General features: G+C 42.2%; 1 protein-coding gene across 3 annotated transcripts in view; it reads left to right on the top strand.

Annotated features, from left to right (window-relative positions):
* Positions 1 to 234: 234 nt before the first annotated feature.
* Positions 235 to 18,657, top strand: part of LOC139407721 (F-actin-monooxygenase mical2b-like) — an 89,390-nt gene continuing 70,967 nt past the window's right edge. For all 3 annotated transcript variants that reach the window (XM_071151590.1, XM_071151583.1, XM_071151574.1), the window contains exons 1-4: positions 235 to 486; positions 12,004 to 12,368; positions 14,999 to 15,206; positions 18,325 to 18,441. In XM_071151590.1, coding sequence (XP_071007691.1) covers positions 12,105 to 12,368; positions 14,999 to 15,206; positions 18,325 to 18,441 — 589 coding nt within the window. In that variant the 5' untranslated portion in view covers positions 235 to 486; positions 12,004 to 12,104. The remainder of the gene's footprint in view (positions 487 to 12,003; positions 12,369 to 14,998; positions 15,207 to 18,324; positions 18,442 to 18,657) is intronic.

Raw genomic sequence — 18,657 nt, 5'->3', positions numbered from 1 at the left:
AAGACGGTCACGACAAATTGTGACAAATTTCTTTATGCTAGACAACATAATGCATTAACTATTCCTCAATTTATTCTCAAATGCATTAGGTTCCAAAATGTTTTTAGAGGTATACTTACAGGGAGAAACTTGCTCACAGTTGATCCGAGGATTCGTTTGGCAGCAAATTTACGCTCCAAGGTTATCGCTCAGCTTCTCATTGGACGTCATAACTCCGTAGCACCTCCTCTAAAGACTTTGTCAGGCTTTATCCGGCTCCGGTTTGTCGGCTACAACTTCATAACATTTTCAGTAGTCAACTGACTGAGATAGAAGTTGGATACCTTGAAGTTTATTGCTCGGTGGAAACGTTGTTTATTCTGGATAAAACAAGGCGTTTTGATTAGGACATTCATTTTGAAGTTCGTTTCAATTGACACACAGATGTCAGTGAATGACAGTCTGTTTCTCATTTGAGCGTGAGTGTACGACTGACCGACAATTCAGGTGAGTTTTTAACACTTTAAACATACATTGCCTGTGTGTTCTATTCAACTTTAGCTCGTATTATTTCTGTTCAACGCGTGCAACTGAAATATTTATACATTTATTGGGAGATGCTATCGGATTCTGAATACTGTATAAATAGTGTTTGGTTACACAGTCCCAGTGGTGTAAAGTACTTAAGTAGTAATGCAAAGTCTTTTTACTTAAATAGTTTTTTGCGGTATCTGTACTTTTATATTTGTGACAACTGTTACTTTTACTCCACCGGATTCCTAAAGAAAATGTGTACTTTTCACTCCCATACATTTTTCCTGGCACCCAAAAGTACTCGTTACTTTTCAAATGCTCAGGCAGGGCAGCAATATGGTCCAATTCACGCACTTATCAATATAACGCATTGTCATCCCCACTGCCTCTGCTCTGGCAGACTCCATTAACACAAATACGGAGTTTGTAAATTATGTATGAGTGTTGGAGTGTGCCCCTGTCTGTCCGTAAAAAAAAATCGTGTCGTATGGTTTGCTGAATATAAGAAATTTGATGTAAAGCATTTACTTTAACTCAACTTTTACTCAAGTTTGACAATTTAGTACTTATTCCACCACTGTACCTTACTACATTTAAAACCGGATGCTTTTAGACTTTTACTCAAGTAGTATTTTACTGGGTGACTCACTTTTACTTAAGTCATTTTCTATTAAGGCATCTTTACTTTTACTCAAGTATGACAATTGAGTACTTTTCCACCACTGTACAGTCCTAGTTTAAAAAGATCATGATCCATATTTTACAACGGGTGATGTGTGCATACGGGGCCCTGCACTGTTACTGCAAAATCAAGTGTTTTCTATGGTGCATGTATGATTATTTGAGACACTAAACTATTGAAATAGCCTACAGTCATCAATTTGATCTGAGTAACATCTTCAACATAGATAAGTTGTAACCAAGGCTGTCTTGACAACCTGGTCTCAAAGAATTTTGTATTTTTCTGTATATACATTTGAGACACTCCATTTAGCAAAATATTTTGTTTCATATGGCATGTATTCATTTGTGGATGTCATCACATTACGAATTACAATTCCTATTATATGTTACGAATTTGCAAAACATGAGATGTTATGAATTCTAGCTAGGTGGCTAAACCGTTAGCTGGGTGGCTAAACCGTTAGCTGGGTGGCTAAACCGTTAGCTAGGTGGCTAAACCGTTAGCTAGGTGGCTAAACCGCTAGGGTTAAGTTTAAGAGTTAAGCCACAACTGGCCATGGCCGGGAGTCCCATAGGACAGTGCACAATTGGTTAGGAAAGGGGGGTTTTAATTGGCTCATTGGGCTAGTGATGCCTTTTGGCGGGCCGGGTGCCTGCAGGCTGACCCCAGTCGCCAGTTGAACCCAGTTGAACGGTGTTTCCTCCGACATATGCTGAGCGCTTGTTGGTTGCTTTTCCTTCACTCTTCGGTCCAACTCATCCCAAACCATCTCAATTGGGTTGAGGCCAGGTCATCTGATGCAGCACTCCATCAGTCTCTTTGGTCAAATAGCCCATACACAGCCTGGAGGTGTGTTGGGTCATTGTCCTTTTGAAATATAAATGATAGTCCCACTAAGCCCAAACCAGATGGGATGGCGTATCGCTGCAGAATGCTGTGCTAGCCATGCTGGTTAAGTGTGCATTGATTTGTGAATAAATCACCAACAGTGTCCCCCGCAAAGCACCCCCACACCATCCTCCATGCTTCACGGTGGGAACTACATGTAACCGTTGTGAAATGGCTAGCTAGTTAGCGGTGGTGCGCGCTAATAGCGTTTCAATCGGTGACGTCACTCGCTCTGAGGCCTTGAAGTAGTTGTTACCCTTGTTCTGCAAGGGCTGCGGCTTTTGTGGTGCGATGGTTAACGAGGCTTCGTGGGAGGCAGTTGTTGATGTGTGCAGAGGGTCTCTGGTTCGAGGTGCGAGGGGACGGACAAAAGTTATACTGTTACATACACATGTAGAGATCATCCGTTCACATACTCTGCGTCTCACAAAGACACAGCGGTTGGAACCAAACCATCTCAAATTATATGATTGTATTCCAGGTCAAGATTTTCTGGGAGCAGAACCTGGCTCTTACTGGATGTACAGTAGTTCCTGCCAATTTGACTTTAATCCTGAGCCCTCTCAATGGCCAAAATGATTTTTTTCTATAAGGGCCTTATTCCCATTGTTACAGCAGATATGTTAATATTCTACCTTTTTCATGTGAGCTTTTCAGAATAATCTCCCCCTTGCCCATTCGAGGGAGACAGAAAACAGTTACACAAGGTCTCACTACTTCCTGTCACTTATAAGTGTCTTATAAGGGCTGTGCCTGCATATCAGCCCTGAGGCAAGACAAAAATACACCAGGAGCTAGTGGTGTCAGTGTCACTGTTGAACCGGATGGGTTTCTGTCAGAGGCCAATATATATTCTGGGAATGTTGACAGAGACCAAAATATTCATACAGATAAAAGCATGTGAGCGGGAGACCGTTTTCCTTTTACAGTATTATTACTGTGATTGCTTGTGTTTTACTAGGTAACTTTTGGACATTGTATGTCGCAAAGCACCACATAATGCACCTACAGTGTATTCTGAAAGTAGTCTACATTTTGTTACGTTACAGCCTTATTCTAAAATGGATTCAGTTGTTTTTCAGTCAATGCTCCCAAGTGGCGCAGCGGTCTAAGGCACTGCATCTCAGTGCAAGAGGCATCACTTCAGGCCCTGGTTTGATCCCGGGCTGTATCACAACCGGCCGTAATCGGGAGTCCCATAGGGTGGCACACAATTGGACCAGTGTCGTCCAGGTTAGGGGAGGGTTTGGAATAAAATTACTTAACTGACTTGCCTAGTTAAATCAAATAATCTACACACAATACCCCATAATGACAAATCAAACTGGTTTTTAGAAATGTTTAGAAATGTGATATTTCAGTTTATCATAAGTATTCAGACTCTTTACTCAGTACTTTGTTTTCAGCAACTTTGGCAGTGATTATAGCCTTGAGTCTTCTTGGGTATGATGCTATAAGCTTGGCACACCTGTATTTGGGGAGTTTCTCCCATTCTTCTATGCAGATGCTCTCAAGCTCTGTCAGGTTAGATGGGGAGCGTTGCAGCTATTTTCAGGTCTTTCCAGAGATGTTCAAGTCCGGGCTCTGGCTAGGCCACTCAGGGACATTCAGAAACTTCTCTGGAAGCCACTCCTGTGTTGTCTTGGCTGTGTGTAGTCGTTGTCCTGTTTTGAAGGTGAACCTTTTCCCCAGTCTGAGGTCCTGAGCATTCTGGAGCAGATTTTCATCAAGGATCTCTCTGTACTTTGCTCTGTTCATCTTTCCCTCGATCCTAGTCTAGACTAGTCTCCAAGTACCTGCAGCTGAAAAACATCCCCACAGCATGATGCTGCCACCACCATGCTTCAACGTAGGGATGGTGTCAGCTTTCCTCCAGACGTGACGCTTGACGTTCAGGCCAAAGAATCTTGGTTTCATCAGACCAGAGAGAAGGGGCCTTTCGGCAAACTCCACGTGGGCTGTCATGTGCCTTTTACCGAGGAGTGGCTTCCGTCTGGCCACTACCATAAATGCCTGATTGTTGGAGTGCTGCAGAGATGTTTGTCCTTCTCGAAGGTTCTCAGAGAGGAGTCAGAGAGGTGCGTTGGGCTGCGTGGGGCTTTCTTAATCGACATCAATGTCATCAGCGCCCAGGGAGCAGTTATTGGGCCTTGCACAAGGGTAGAACCGCAGACTTTTAAAAATTTTTATTTTTATCTCTCTTCTGTTACTTACTTAATCGCTAGGCTACCTGCCATCCCTATAGCCAGTCCTCCTTGAAATAAATTCAGTACATCCTTCTCTTGGCTAAATATGTGTCCAGGAAATAGCCCTTTGTGGTTTATTCCCTTAAAAAATATCTAGATTAGTTAGACCATTCCTGGTTAACAAGCAAACCATTAGGCTACAGCAGTTCTAATGGCTTCAATGTCATGGTCTTCAATGGGAAGTCCCAAACACACACAGTATAATGTTTTGCAATGGTATTGGGGTTGGGTTTAATGGTAAATGTCACTAATCACACTAAATAGATGTTTTCTTTGTGCATTGGTTTACAATTTATATTATTTGATTAGGTTTGTCACAACATTTTAGTCACTAGCCCATATCTCAAGTTTTGTGCTTGTAGGAACAGTCTTCATATGAGAATTGAACCATAGACCTCTCAGAAAGCTGACATTTGTTGGACTCAAGGAGAGTTTGGTTGAAGCATTCGGTTGCTAAAAGGACACACTGAATTGCTTTCATGGAGAACTGACTTGACTTGTGAGGATGACCACACCATTTATTTTCATCATGAGCAAAAGCAATTGGTTTTCTACCTAAAGTTGCAAATAAAATGTGATCCATTTAAAGCTGCAGTATGTAACTTTTTGGGCAACCTGACCAAATTCACATTACAATGTGAGTTATAGATCTATCATTCTCATTGAAAGCAAGTCTAAGAACAGATCTACTGCTTCTATGTGCGCTTTTCTATGCGTTTTGTTATCTTTTACTTTAAGTTTTGTACATCATCTGAAAATACAATATCTTTGGTTATTGACAATATATTTCACAGCAGTTTGCTTGTTTTGTAACAAGCTGAAATTTGTTGGGGGTGGGTCAGGTCAATGCAAATATCCTGGGTAGCCATTTTACTAGCTGTTCAGGAGTCTTGTGGTTTGGGGGTAGAAGCTGTTAAGAAGCCTTTTGAACCTAGACTTGGCGCTCCAGTACCGTTTCCGTGTGGCAGCAGAGAAAGTCTATGACTAGGGTGGCTGGAGTCTTTGGCAATTTTTAGAGCCTTCCTCTGTCACTGCTTGCCATAGAGGTCCTGGATGGTAAGAGCTTAGCCCCAGAGATGTACTGGGCCGTACGCACTACCCTCTGTAGTGCCTTGCAGTCGGAGGCCGAGCAGTTGCCATACCAGGCAGTGATGCAACCAGTGCAGCTGTATAACTTTTTGAGAATCTGAGGACCAATGCCAAATCTTTTCAGTCTCAAAGGTGTTGTCGTGCCCTCTTCACGACTGTCTTGGTGTTTGGACCGTAACAGTTTGTTGGTGATGTGGACACCAAGGAACTTGAACCTCTCAACCTGCTTCGCTACAGCCCCATCGATGAGAATGGGGGCATGCTCGGCCCTCCTTTTCCTGTAGTCCACAATCATCTCCATTGTCTTGATCATATTGAGGGAGAGGTTGTTATCCTGGCACCACACTGCCAGGTTTCTGACCTCCTCCCTATAGGCGGTCTCATCATTGTCGGTCATCAGGCCTACCACTGTTGTGTCATCGGCAAACTTAATGATGGTGTTGGAGTCATGCTTGGTCATGCAGTCATGGGTGGGTTAACAGGGAGTACAGGGGGGACTGAGTACACAATCCTGAGGGGTCCCTGTGTTGAGGATCAGTGTGGCAGATGTGTTACCTACTCTTACCACCTGGGGGCGGACCGACAGGAAGTCCAGGATTCAGAGTGTTGAGGGCACTGTAGTGTTGAACGCTGAGCTGTAGTCAATGAATAGCATTCTCACATAGGTGTTCCTTTTGTCCAGGTGGGAAAGGGCAGTGTGGCGTGCAATAGAGATTGCATCATCTGTGGATCTGTTGGGGCGGTATGCAAATTTAGTGGGTCTAGGGTTTCTGGGATAATGGTATTGATGTGAGCCATGACCAGCCATTCAAAGCACTTCATGACTACAAACGTGAGTGCTACGGGTCTGTAGTCATTTAGACAGGTTACCTTGGTGATCTTGGGCACAAGGACTATGGTGGTCTGCTTGAAACATGTTGGTATTACAGACTTGTTCAGGGACAGGTAGAGAATGTCAGTGAATACACTTGCCAGTTGGTCTGTGCATGCTCAGAGAAAACGTCCTGGTAATCCTTTCGGACCTGTGGCCAAAATGATGACCTGTTTTAAAGGTCATACTCACACAGTCGTCCGGAACAGCTGGTGCTCTCATGCATGCTTCAGTGTTGCTTGCCTCGTCGCGGACATAGAAGTAATTTAGCTCGTCGTGTCACTGTGTCGCTCACAGCTGTGCTTCCCTTTGTAGTCCGTAATAGTTTACCAGCCCTGCCACATCAGATGATCATTTGAACCGGTGTAGTAGGATTCAATCTTAGTCCTGTGTTGAAGCTTTGCCTGTTTGATGGTTCGTCAGAGGGCATAGCGGGATTTCATAATTGTCCGGGTAAGAGTCCCGCTCTTTGAAAGCGGCAGCTCTACCCTTTAGCTCAGTGCTGATATTGCCTGTAATCCATGGCTTCTGGTTGGGGTATGTACGTACGGTCACTGTGGGGACATCGTCATCGATGCACTTATTGATGAAGCCAGTGACTAATGTAGTGTACTCCTCAATGCCATCGGAAGAATCCCGGAACATATTCCAGTCTGTGCTAGCAAAACAGTCCTACAGCTTAGCATCTGCATCATCTGACCACTTCCGTATTGAGCGAGTAAGCAGGAATCCGGAGGATAGTTATGGTCAGATTTGCCAAATGGAGGGTGAGGGAGAGCTTTGTACTGAGTGTGCTAAGCTGCCAACAAGGCAGAGGGTGGCTACTTTGAAGTATCTAAAATATATCTTCATTTAACACTTGTTTCTTTTTTTGGGGGGGTTACTACATGATTACATATGTGTTACTTCATAGTTTTGATGTTTTCACTATTCTACAATGTAGAAAATATTCAAAATAAAGAAAAACCCTTGAATGAGTAGGTGTGTCCAAACATGACTGTACATTCCCAGGTCATTTAAGGCTAACGTATGAAACTGTCCGTTGGGTAGACAGACGGGAGGCCATGTCAAGCAGGAAGTTCTCTGATAAAGTTAAATGCTAATCAATTAAGAGGACTGTGACTGAGTCAGACTATGATCTTCAATGGATTGTTCTGTATTATTTTCATGGTGAATCTCAGTTAGAATATTATTAATTAGATTTCATTTCTGACTAAAATGCTATTTATTTGTCAAGTTAGGTTATGTCCTTTTCTGATTGGACGAAAGGATAACGGCTGGCCTGAATAATAGGATTATTTCATAATGGCCTTAGGCCTTCTCTGTTTGTGTTCCTTCTCTTTCTTCTCGAACAAACTGTCCTGAATCAGGTCCATATTTCTCTGACATTCCTCCAGTGGATGTTTCCTGCCTCAGAGGAAACAAAGTGTGCTGGAGTTAATCAGCATCATATTTAAACCTGCATGTCACCAGCCAACCGCTTTGAATTCTCTTTCACCACACCACCACTGACACGCCTAAACCCTTAACCCTTAGTGTGACACCATTGGATCGTCCCTCAGAAAAGCAATGTGCTATGCTCCAGATTGTGTCTGACGATATTCTCATTGCCTGTACTGTACTCTACAAAGATCTGTTTACACAGGCTGTAGTGGTATGAAGAGAAGTCTTTGTGAATCTCTTTAATTGGTGCTCTGAGCCAGTGAGCCACGTTTTTCAAAGGTGTTGCTGGCACACAGTCTGTCTGGCCAGGCACTTGTCGGCTCTCCTTTGATTCCTGTCTCACACTGAGAAGGCACAACTTTCTCTGCCTCGCACTGTGCCTGCTGGGCAGACAGCACTGTTCTGTTCTTGACATTAACACTCTGTGGTACTACAGCAAACTAATTTTGCTTTGTTGTCCAATTAAACTCTTTAAAGAAAAAAAAAAGGAGTTTGAGGGAATGTCTTACAGTAAAGATTTTTAGGTAATTATATTTGACTTTCTGTAGTTCTGGCTGAAACAGGAAGGGTTTAATTTCTGTAACTGATACCCATGTCTTGCCTGTGCGTTGTACTCCTTCGTTACCTGGATGTATATATTCTATCCCCTAGCTAAGGCAAAATCCCAGGTAACCTACACTGTGTACAAAACATTAAGAACACCTGCTCTTTCCATGACATGGAGTGACCAGGTGAAGCTACTATCCTTTATTGATGTCACTTGTTAAATACACATCAATCAGTGTAGATGAAGGGGAGGAGATTGGTTTAAGATGTTTTAAGCCTTGAGACATTGATTGTGAATGTGTGCCATTCAGTGTGAATGGGCAAGACAAATGTAAGTGCTTTTTGAACGGTGTATGGTGGTAAGTGCCAGGCGCACAGGTTTGTGTCAAGAACTGTAATGCTGCTGTGGTTTTCACGCTCAACAGTTTGCTGTATGTATCAAGAATGGTCCACCATTCTTACTCCGTAGACCTGTCGTCGAAGAGCTCCAGTCAAGGCTTGGTGAAATGCTAGGAAATTGTGACCTGTGTCTTTGCAAGGAAAGTTGTCCTATACTTGGCAGCATATATAACCCTGCTGGGTCCTGGAGTCTTGGCTCCACCACACCACTGCCCATGAGAGTCTCTGTGGAGCCTAGTGGCTGTTGATAGAGACTAGACCGGGCTTATTTCTGGAATCTGATTCTTTTGATCAACGTTGCTTTCTACTCTTTGTCCATTAAGGTCTCTCAAGATGAAGCTCTCTCTGGATAAGCTATGTTCTCTCGAGTCAATGGACCTCTGTTACGTTGTGGTTGTTTTGCATTGAACGTGAGCTGGACATTGGTACATGTTGACATGTTCACACGCCACACAGGACATAAGTGTCTTTTGTTCCAGTAACGTGAAATCCTTTGGACAGTGTTTAGGCTATATGAATGACAGAGGGAGGCAGCTACATTTCCCCTGAGTGCATGTCTAATTACAAACGCAGGGACTTCAGTGGAAATATAAAAATGTCTTGTTTTTCCTGTACTCAATTTTAAAACTGTTTCTGCAAATAGAGGCAGATTGTGAGCGCGATATCATGCTAGGCACTTCCTGTGCAAATTCCCACAATGCACAGTGCTACAATCGGTTATATATAGATTAGGCCGTGAACACTTCCATACCACACCGAGTCCCTGGAAGTGTGTGTGAGTTACTGTTTTTTTCAATGCTAGAGCAGCTGTCTTTCAATGCTAGAGACTCTGTCCGTGTTAGATTAGATGTTGTTGCTATCTGCCGAATGTGATTACGAATGAGAGATGACACCCCTTCTGGTCCACTAAAAGCAGTGGGGAGAGGGGAGCTACTGTGGACTGGCAGGCCTCAGCCACTGCAGCCAGACTTCTCACTTGTTCAGGTTGCATTCGGCACATAGCCTTTCCACTATTGAAGGAGCTCCTGTTTCGGGCCTCATGGAAAATGCTTTCTCTCTCCTCTCTGGAGAAGAGTTGCCACTACTGTAGTGCTTTGATGGTATTGGGATTTTGTCAAGTTCCTTTGACACATCCAGGTTTACATTCCAATTGACATGAAGGGTAGAGAAGTAATTGTTGAGAGAATGTATTAGACAAGGTCATTGAATAATATATATTTGATTTTCCTTAGATACACTCTGACCACATGCTTCTACAATATGCTGCTTGAAATTAGTAGTCCTTACTTTAACTATGGAGACAAGCACAGAGGATAAACTACTGAATGGTGACTAGTTGAATGGCTGTCTAGTGAAACTATTATATACACAGGTAATGGGAGAGGCTGCAGGTAGGATGTTGTGTAGGGTACACTGGTGTTGTAATGAGGAAAGATTGTTTTAGATCTTATCTCATCCCTGGGCTTTTTTTAATGGTTTCAGAGCTGTCATTATGAGCTGATGAATATCTTCAGCTATGCAAATTAGGTGTATTTTAGAGGATTTATGCAAAATCATCCTCATGCTTGAAACAGGCCGTACTATTTCAAGTTTTCCTGTTTCCCTGTAACGGCTCAATGGAAATTTTGGTTTACAACCTTACAGTGCATTCGGAAAGTATTCAGACCCCTTCCCTTTTACCACATCTTGTTACATTACAACCGTATTCTAAGATGGATTAAATAGTCCCCCCCCCCCCCCCGGAGGTACAATATGATACTTAAGGTGTTTCAACAAAGTACTCAAACAAATAGTTTGAAGCACTTTTGGCAGCGATTACAGCCTCAAGTCTTCTTGGGTATGATGCTACAAGCTTAGCACACCTGTATTTCAGGAGTTTCTCCCATTCTTCTCTGCAGATCCTCTCAAGCTTTGTCAGGTTGGATGGGGAGTGTTGCTGCACAGCTATTTTCAGGTCTCTCCAGAGACATTCCCATCGGGTTCAAGGCTGGTCTCTGGCTGGGCCACTCAAGGACGTTCAGAGACTTGTCCCGAAGCCACTCTTGCGTTGTCTTGGCTGTGTGCTTAGGGTCGTTGTAAGGTGAAGCCCAGTCTGAGGTCCTGAGCATTCTGGAGCAGGTCTTCATCAAGGATCTCTCTGTACTTTGCTCTGTTCATCTTTCCCTCAATCCTGACTAGTCCCTGCCACTGAAAAACATCCCGACAGCATGATGCTGCCACCACCATGCTTTACCGTAGGGATGGTTCCAGGTTTCTTCCAGGTGTGACGCTTGGCATCCAGGCCAGAGAGATCAATCTTGGTTTCATTAGACCATAGAATCTTGTTTCTCATGGTCTGAAATTCTTTTTGGTGCCTTTTGGCAAACTCCAAGTGGGCTGTCATGTGACTTACTGAGGAATGGCTTCCGTCGGGACACTCTACCATAAAGGCCTGATTGGAGTGCTGCAGAGATGGGAGAACCTTCCAGAAGGGCAACTATCTCCACAGATTAACTCTGGAGCTCTGTCCGTGACCATCGGGTTGTTGGTCATCTCCCTGACCAAGACCCTTCTCCCCCGATTGCTTAGTTTGTTCGGGCGGACAGCTCTAGGAAGAATTTTGGTGGTTCCAAACTTCTTTCTATTTAAGAATGATGGAGGCCACTGTGATCTTGGGGACCTTCAATGCTGCAGAAGTTTTATTTGGTACCCTTCCCCAGATGTGTGCCTCGACACAATACTGTCTCGGAGCTCTGCGGACAATTCCTTCGACCTCATGGCTTGGCTTTTTGCTCTGACATGCACTGTCAACTATGGGACGTTATATAGACAGGTGTTTACCTTTCCAAATCATGTCCAATCAATTGAATTTACCACAGGTGGACTCCCAATGAAGTTGTAGAAACATCTCAAGGATGATCAATGGAAACCGAATGCACCCGAGCTCAATTTCGAGTCTCATAGCAAGGGGTCTGAATACTTATGTAAATCGGGTATTTCTGTTTAAAATATGTTGATTTTGATGAGGAAAAATAAATTATTGAATCCATTTTATACTAAGGATGTAATGTAAAAAAGGAAGGGTTTTGAATACCAAGGAGTGCATGTAGAGTCTATTTTAAGCCTCAGACATTCTGTACAGTTAGAATGTGACTGAATGTTTTCATTTTAAACATGTTAAGCAAAGTCATTTTTAATTTCAGTAAGAGTTTTAATGTTTATTAAGTGCTATTAATTACTGGGAGACCATTTCACAGAGAAAATGTCTTGAGTTTTGCCTGTAGTACCACAGTCTGAGTGCAGAGTGATACTGTAGTAAAATCCAATGCCATTTTCTTTTCCAGAACCCGCTGAGATGGCAGTCTGATCATAGTCTAACTAAGCCCGAGAGCGGCTGTAGACAGAGCAAGGGAGTGACGGACAGATCAAGTCTCCAAAACAGAAGATGGGTGAAAAGGAGGATGAGAGGAGTGCCCAGGCAGGGCAACTCTTTGAGAACTTTGTCCAGGCGTCCACATGTAAGGGCACTCTGCAGGCCTTTAGTATCCTATGCAGGCAGATGGATCTGGACCCGCTAGACTACAGGAACTTCTACAGCAACCTCAAAGCCACGGTCACCAATTGGAAGGCCAAGGCCCTCTGGACCAAACTGGACAAGAGAGCCGGCCACAAGGAGTACAAGAAAGCCAAAGCCTGTGAGGGCACCAGGGTAAGAAGTCAGTCAAGCTATCACAGTATTGCAAATGCACAAGTCACACTCTCATCTATGTGGCAGATAGTACATAGGTTAGAAGTAATTTAGATTTGATACAAGAAATAAAGCGTCTAGATATAAGGAACAAGCTTTAAATGAACAAACCCTGTATTTGCCATTGTGCAGACCTCCCACATTGGGATTGATTAGATCATGTCCATGTTAATATCCCATATCTGCATAAAGATGGATTCATAGGTGGTTGGGTTTTGATTTTTAACTTTGTCCCTTATAGATGATCTACAGATGGTCATATTATCAACAGTGTTTGTTGATAAGAAAATGCTTGCTTGGGTTTAGAATAAGGGTTAGGATAAGGGTTAGTAGATAGTTGGTTCAGAAGATGTTCAGTAACATTTAAACTAAGGCTGGTTTACCAAACGGGGGTTGGGGGGCCCTGCAGGTAGGTGCCCCAGGGCCCTAAATGCGGTAGTTCAGCCCTGTACTAAACATCTACAAACCATCTACTTGGGACTATCCAAATAAAGTGTTAACCTTTCCTGTGTCAGATGTAGGGGGTCACCGTCGGATGGAAAAGGCTACTTTGTATTAAAGGCCCGTGCAGGCAACTTGATTTCCCTGTTTTTTTATATTATTTCATAGCTGGAATAATACTATGAAATTGTGAAAAATACGATGAAACCCTTTTAACATGCTGTTTGAAAAGACCATCTTGGATGGAGTTTTGGTCTGCCTGGTGAGATATTTATCAACAGGTGGTAAATTGGTAAATATACCAATAAGAAAGGCCTAACTATTCAAATAGCCCACAAGGGAAATCTTCCATCCCCCTGTGTAGATTTGTAACAGTCTAAAATGGAAGTGTAGATACATGTTATGTCCCTCCATACTACACTGTATAGTGTAAAACAGAAGCACATATAACTGTGTTCTATTTAGTTATATGGTTTACAGTATGTTAGAGTACTAGCTGTACAGTAACTTCATAACGTGACTTCTCTTTCATGGTAATATTGTGATGCAGGTGAAACAGAGCTTGTCTCTCTTATCATGTATCACTGTCTTGATGTGATATCCCTGCACACCCAGCTGGTAGATGCTTGTGAGCAATGTGGAGAAATGAAACGCTACGCTGCACACGTCTATGGGATCATTTTAAACAAAGAAAGCATATGAAACCTACCAAAAAAATAAAAAAATTGTGATAGATTTGCAGATTTTGCAAAGAATTGGAACAAAGAATGCAGACTGTTAAAAAGAATGATTCTGCCCATTTTATATCTATGTTTTCTAGCATGTTTAGCATAGGGGCAATTCCATGACCTCTCTGGGATATGTGGGATGCTAGCGTCTCACCTGGCCAAAAGCCAGTGAAAATGCAGTGTGCCAAATTCAAATAGATTACTATAAAAATCTAACTTTCATGAAATCACACATGCAAGAGGGTAGATTAAAGCTACAGTTGTTGTGAATCCAGCCAACATGTCAGATTTCAGAAAGGCTTTTTGGCGAAAGCAAACAATGCTATTATCTGAGGATAGCACCATAGTAAACAAAGAGGAGCATATTTCAACCTTGCAGGCGCGACACAAAACGCAGAAATAAAAATATAATTTATGCCTTTGACGAGCTTCTTTTGTTGGCACTCCAATATTTCCCATAGACATCACAAATGGTCCTTTTGTTTGATTAATCCCGTCGATATATATCCAAAATGTCCATTTATTTGGCAGGTTTGATCCAGAAAAAACACTGGTTCCAAATTGCGCAACGTGACTACAAAATATCTCAAGTTACCTGGAAACTTTGCCAAAACATTTCAAACTACTTTTGTAATACAACTTTAGGTTTAAAAAAAAGAGTAAATAATTGATCAAATTGAAGATGGGATGATCTGTGTTCAATACAGGAGGAATACAAACTGTAGCTAGCTTTCTGGTCACGCGCCTCTATCTAACAGTACACTTCAAGTTACCCTTGTTCAAGATGGCCGTACTTCTTCATTACACAAAGGAAAAACCTCAACCAATTTCTAAAGACTGACATCCAGTGGAAGTGATAGGAACTGCAAGAAGGTCCCTTAGAAATCTGGATTCCCAATGAAAAGTCATTGAAAAGAGTGACCTCAATTGTTTTTTTTATCTGAATAATTTGTCCTCTGGGTTTCGCCTGCTAAATAAGTTATGTTATACTCAGACATGATTCAAACAGTTTTAGAAACTTCAAGTGTTTTTTAAAAATCCAAATCTACTAATATGCATATCTTATCTTCTGTGGATGAGTAGCAGGCAGTTTATTTTGGGCATGCATTTCATCCGGATGTGAAAATACTGCCCCCTGTCACCAAGACGTTTTAACAGAATGGTGCTGAGACTCAGATGTTTTACTTTAAAATTAATGCCAAACCAAAACCATTGATTGTAAAGTTAAACAAACCATGCCACAGTATACCAGAGGTTGCACTACAATATAACTTATATAGAAGAAACCGCCTTCGATGTAGCTGATCACATTTTCTATAATCACACTTAATTTCACCTTTGCAACAGTTTACCTTGGTTGTTTTAATTACAGTTTTTACTGTATACTGATGTTGCTCTTGTTCTCCTCCTGCCCCCGCCCAGTCTTTGATCATTGGAGGAGGGCCCTGTGGCCTGCGCACAGCCATCGAGCTGGCTCTGCTGGGGGCCAAGGTGGTGGTGATTGAGAAGAGGGACACCTTCTCCAGAAACAACGTGCTCCACCTGTGGCCCTACACCATCCACGACCTCAGGGGCCTCGGGGCCAAGAAGTTCTATGGCAAATTTTGTGCCGGAGCCATAGACCACATCAGTACGTTTCATACTTTTCGTAATGCCATTCTTATCTCATTGGGAAGTATGTTAAGTAATATTATTCTTCATTGTTTTGGTGTACTGCTGGGGAAAACAGACTAAGGTATTTTTCAGATGGTAACATTGTTACATGATCTGTCACTCCCATGTTCTTCAGTTAGATTTTCAATATACAGTACCAGTCCAAAAAAGTTAGGACACCTACTCATTCAAGGGTTTTTCTTTTCTTTTTGCTATTTTCTACATTGTGGAATAATTGTGAAGACATCAACACTTTGAAATAACACACATGGAATCATGTAGTAACCAGTAAAGTGATAAACAAATCTAAGTATATTTGATATTTTTCAAAGTTGCCACCCTTTGCCTTGACAGCTTTGCACACTTGGCATTCTCTCAATCAGCTTCACATGGAATGCTTTTTCAACAGTATTGAAGGAGTTCACAAACATGCTGAGCACTTGTTGGCTGATTGTCCTTCACTCTGCAGTCCAACTCGCCCCAAACCATCCCTAGTGTCGCAGTGGTCTAAGGCACTGCATCTCAATGCTAGAGGCTTCACTACAGACACCCTGGTTCGATTCCAGGCTGTATCACAACCGGCTGTGATTGGGAGTCCTATAGGGCGGCACAATTGGCCCAGCATAGTCTGGGTTTGGCCGGTGTAGGCTGTCATTGTTAAGAAGAATATGTTCTTAAGTGACTTGTCTAGTTAAATAAAGGTGTGTTTTAAAAAAATAAAAATGGAGGTCGGGTGATTGTGGAGGCCAGGTCATCTGATGCAGCACTCATCACACTCGGTCAAATAGCCCTTACACAGTCTGGAGGTGTGTTGGGTCATTGTCCTGTTGATAAACAAATGATAGTCCTATAAAGCGTAAACTAGATGGGATGGCATATCGCAGTAGAATGCTGTGGTAACCATGCTGGTTAAGTGTGCCTTGAATTCTAAATAAATAACTGACGGTGTCACCAGCAAAGCACCATCACACCACCACCTCCATGCATCACGGTGGGAACCACACATGCGGAGATCATCCTTTCACCTACTCTGCGTCTCACAAAGACGTGCGGTTGGAATAAAAAATCTCTAATTTAGACTCATCAAACCAAAGGACAGATTTCCACCGGTCTAATGTCCATTGCTCGTGTTTCTTGGCTGAAGCAAGTCGTCTTCTTATTGCTATCCTTTTAGTAGTGGTTTCTTTGCTGCAATTTGACCATGAAGGCCTGGTTCACACAGTCTCTGAACAGTTGTCTGTTACTTGAACTCTGTGAAGCATTTATTTGGCCTGAAATTTCTGAGGCTGGTAACACTAATCAACTTAACAACTGCAGCAGAGGTCACTTGGGGTCTTCCTTTCCTGTGGTGGTGTCATGAGAGCCATTTTCATTATAGCTCTTGATGTTTTTTGCGACAGTTCTTGAAATTTTCCGCATTGATTGACCTACATGTCTTAAAGTACTGATGGACTGTCATTTCTCTTTGCTTATTTGAGCTGTTCTTGCCATAACATGGACTTGGTCTTTTAACAAATAGGGCAATCTTCTGTATACCACCCCTACCTTGTCACAAGACAACTGATTGGCTCAAACACATTAAGAAGGAAAGAAATTCCTCAAATTAACAAGGTACACCTGTTAATTTAAATGCATTCCAGGTGACTACCTTATGAAGCTGGTTGCAAGAATGCAAAGGGTGGCTACTTTGAAGAATCTCAAACATTAAATATATTTAGATTTGTTTAACACATTTTAATTTTTGTTGGATACTACATGATTCCATATGTGTTCATAGTTTTGATGTCTTCACTTCTATAATATAGTAAATATAGAGAGAAACCGTTGGAGTAGGTGTGTCCAAACCTTTGACTGGTACTGTATTTCCAGGTCGCTCTGCCGAGAGATCTGATGATTGTGTGAGAGAGTTATACATCTCCCTGCTACTTCCTTGCCTTAGATAACATGCAAAGTTGAGGAGCCCATAAATGCAAATGTTGTGTGTTTTTCAAACCAATGCTGCCAGATAGTGACCTTCTGGTGTCCTTTATCAGGGTCATAAATACTGCTTCTCACGTTAACTTATGAAGTTGAAAACAGACTTACCAGCTGCTAGCTAGCTACACCTATACCTCAGAATGGAATCAGTCATGTGGCATTTCACTAACCTTGTCTCTAAGCCTAGCAAGGCCACAGGTTATTGGATATTGTGTGTTGATGGATATGTGTTAAAGCCCCCATGCAGTTTTTTTAATGATCACTATGTCTAACAAATCACTGTTTATTTCATGAAAATAACACCAAAAATATTTTTTATCATTTATTTCCCTGCGCCTCATTTTGCCATTGAAATGCTCAGTCTGATTGTGTGGGCGTGTCGATACAAATGTAAATGTATTTACATAAAAGTCAGATTGGCGGTGATGGGTACTGACTTCTAAACTTGAAATATCCTTATTCATGCTACTGAGGGAGAGAGGGTAATGCAGAAAGTTTACATTCTGTCAGAACATATTGTTAGATATTAGGTATCCTATGGAGAGAAGGGCCACAGTCTGGTTTCAGTCAACAGATAAGGTAGGACAGCTGTGAGATGGGGAGGAGGGAGGAATTTGGGCCGAGGTCAGGTCAGATGAAGTGAGAAAGAACAGGCATCCCTTAAATCCTGTCTAGCAACGGATGTATTGGTTGTCCAGATGTGTAAGGCTTTGTCTTAGGTAGCTGTGATACCCAGTTGGTGAATTAACTTGGTTTGAGCTTTTACTAGCCGTTCGTGGGCTTATTTCCAATCTAACAGCGGATAGGATTATTTAGACTCTAGAGCCTACCCTTCTTACGCCTTCAAAGTAGGAGGATGCATATGCAAATAAAATATGATGGTGATAGTCAGAATGATCAGATCAGATTGTGATGTGATTGGAAACCAAAAACTCCATCCCACCTGTACAGGTGGAAAATCCAGGAATTATTTTTCAAACTGCTCTTACACAAAAAGGCCTTTAACATATTTTTCATAATGGGAAAATACTGTATCAGTAAAATCACTTTTTTTTAATATATATTTTTTATAAACTGCACTGCCACTTTAAATATACCTGATCTGTTTGTCTATGAAGGTATTCGCCAGCTCCAGCTCATGCTGCTGAAGGTCTCCCTCATCGTGGGAGTGGAGGTCCATGTTAATGTGGAGTTTGTTAAACTGCTGGAACCACTGGACAACCAGGAGAATGAAGGTAACTTTATTTTTTGTCCGAAAATACAGCTTTCTGTCCCTACACTTTTGAATCTGACCCAGTGGTATCAGGTCCGGCATCAGTTTGTGAAAGGAAGTATCAGAACTTCAAACCTCCATTAGGGCTTGCACAAGTACCGTATAATTGTGTAACCTACGATTATGGATGAAGAACATCATGAACCCCACCACCACCATTTGGGCTGTTGAGTTGGTT

Source organism: Oncorhynchus clarkii, chromosome 1, assembly GCF_045791955.1.
Source record: "Oncorhynchus clarkii lewisi isolate Uvic-CL-2024 chromosome 1, UVic_Ocla_1.0, whole genome shotgun sequence".
Classification (NCBI taxonomy): Eukaryota; Metazoa; Chordata; class Actinopteri; order Salmoniformes; family Salmonidae; genus Oncorhynchus; species Oncorhynchus clarkii.
This window is presented reverse-complemented; position numbering and strand designations above follow the sequence as displayed.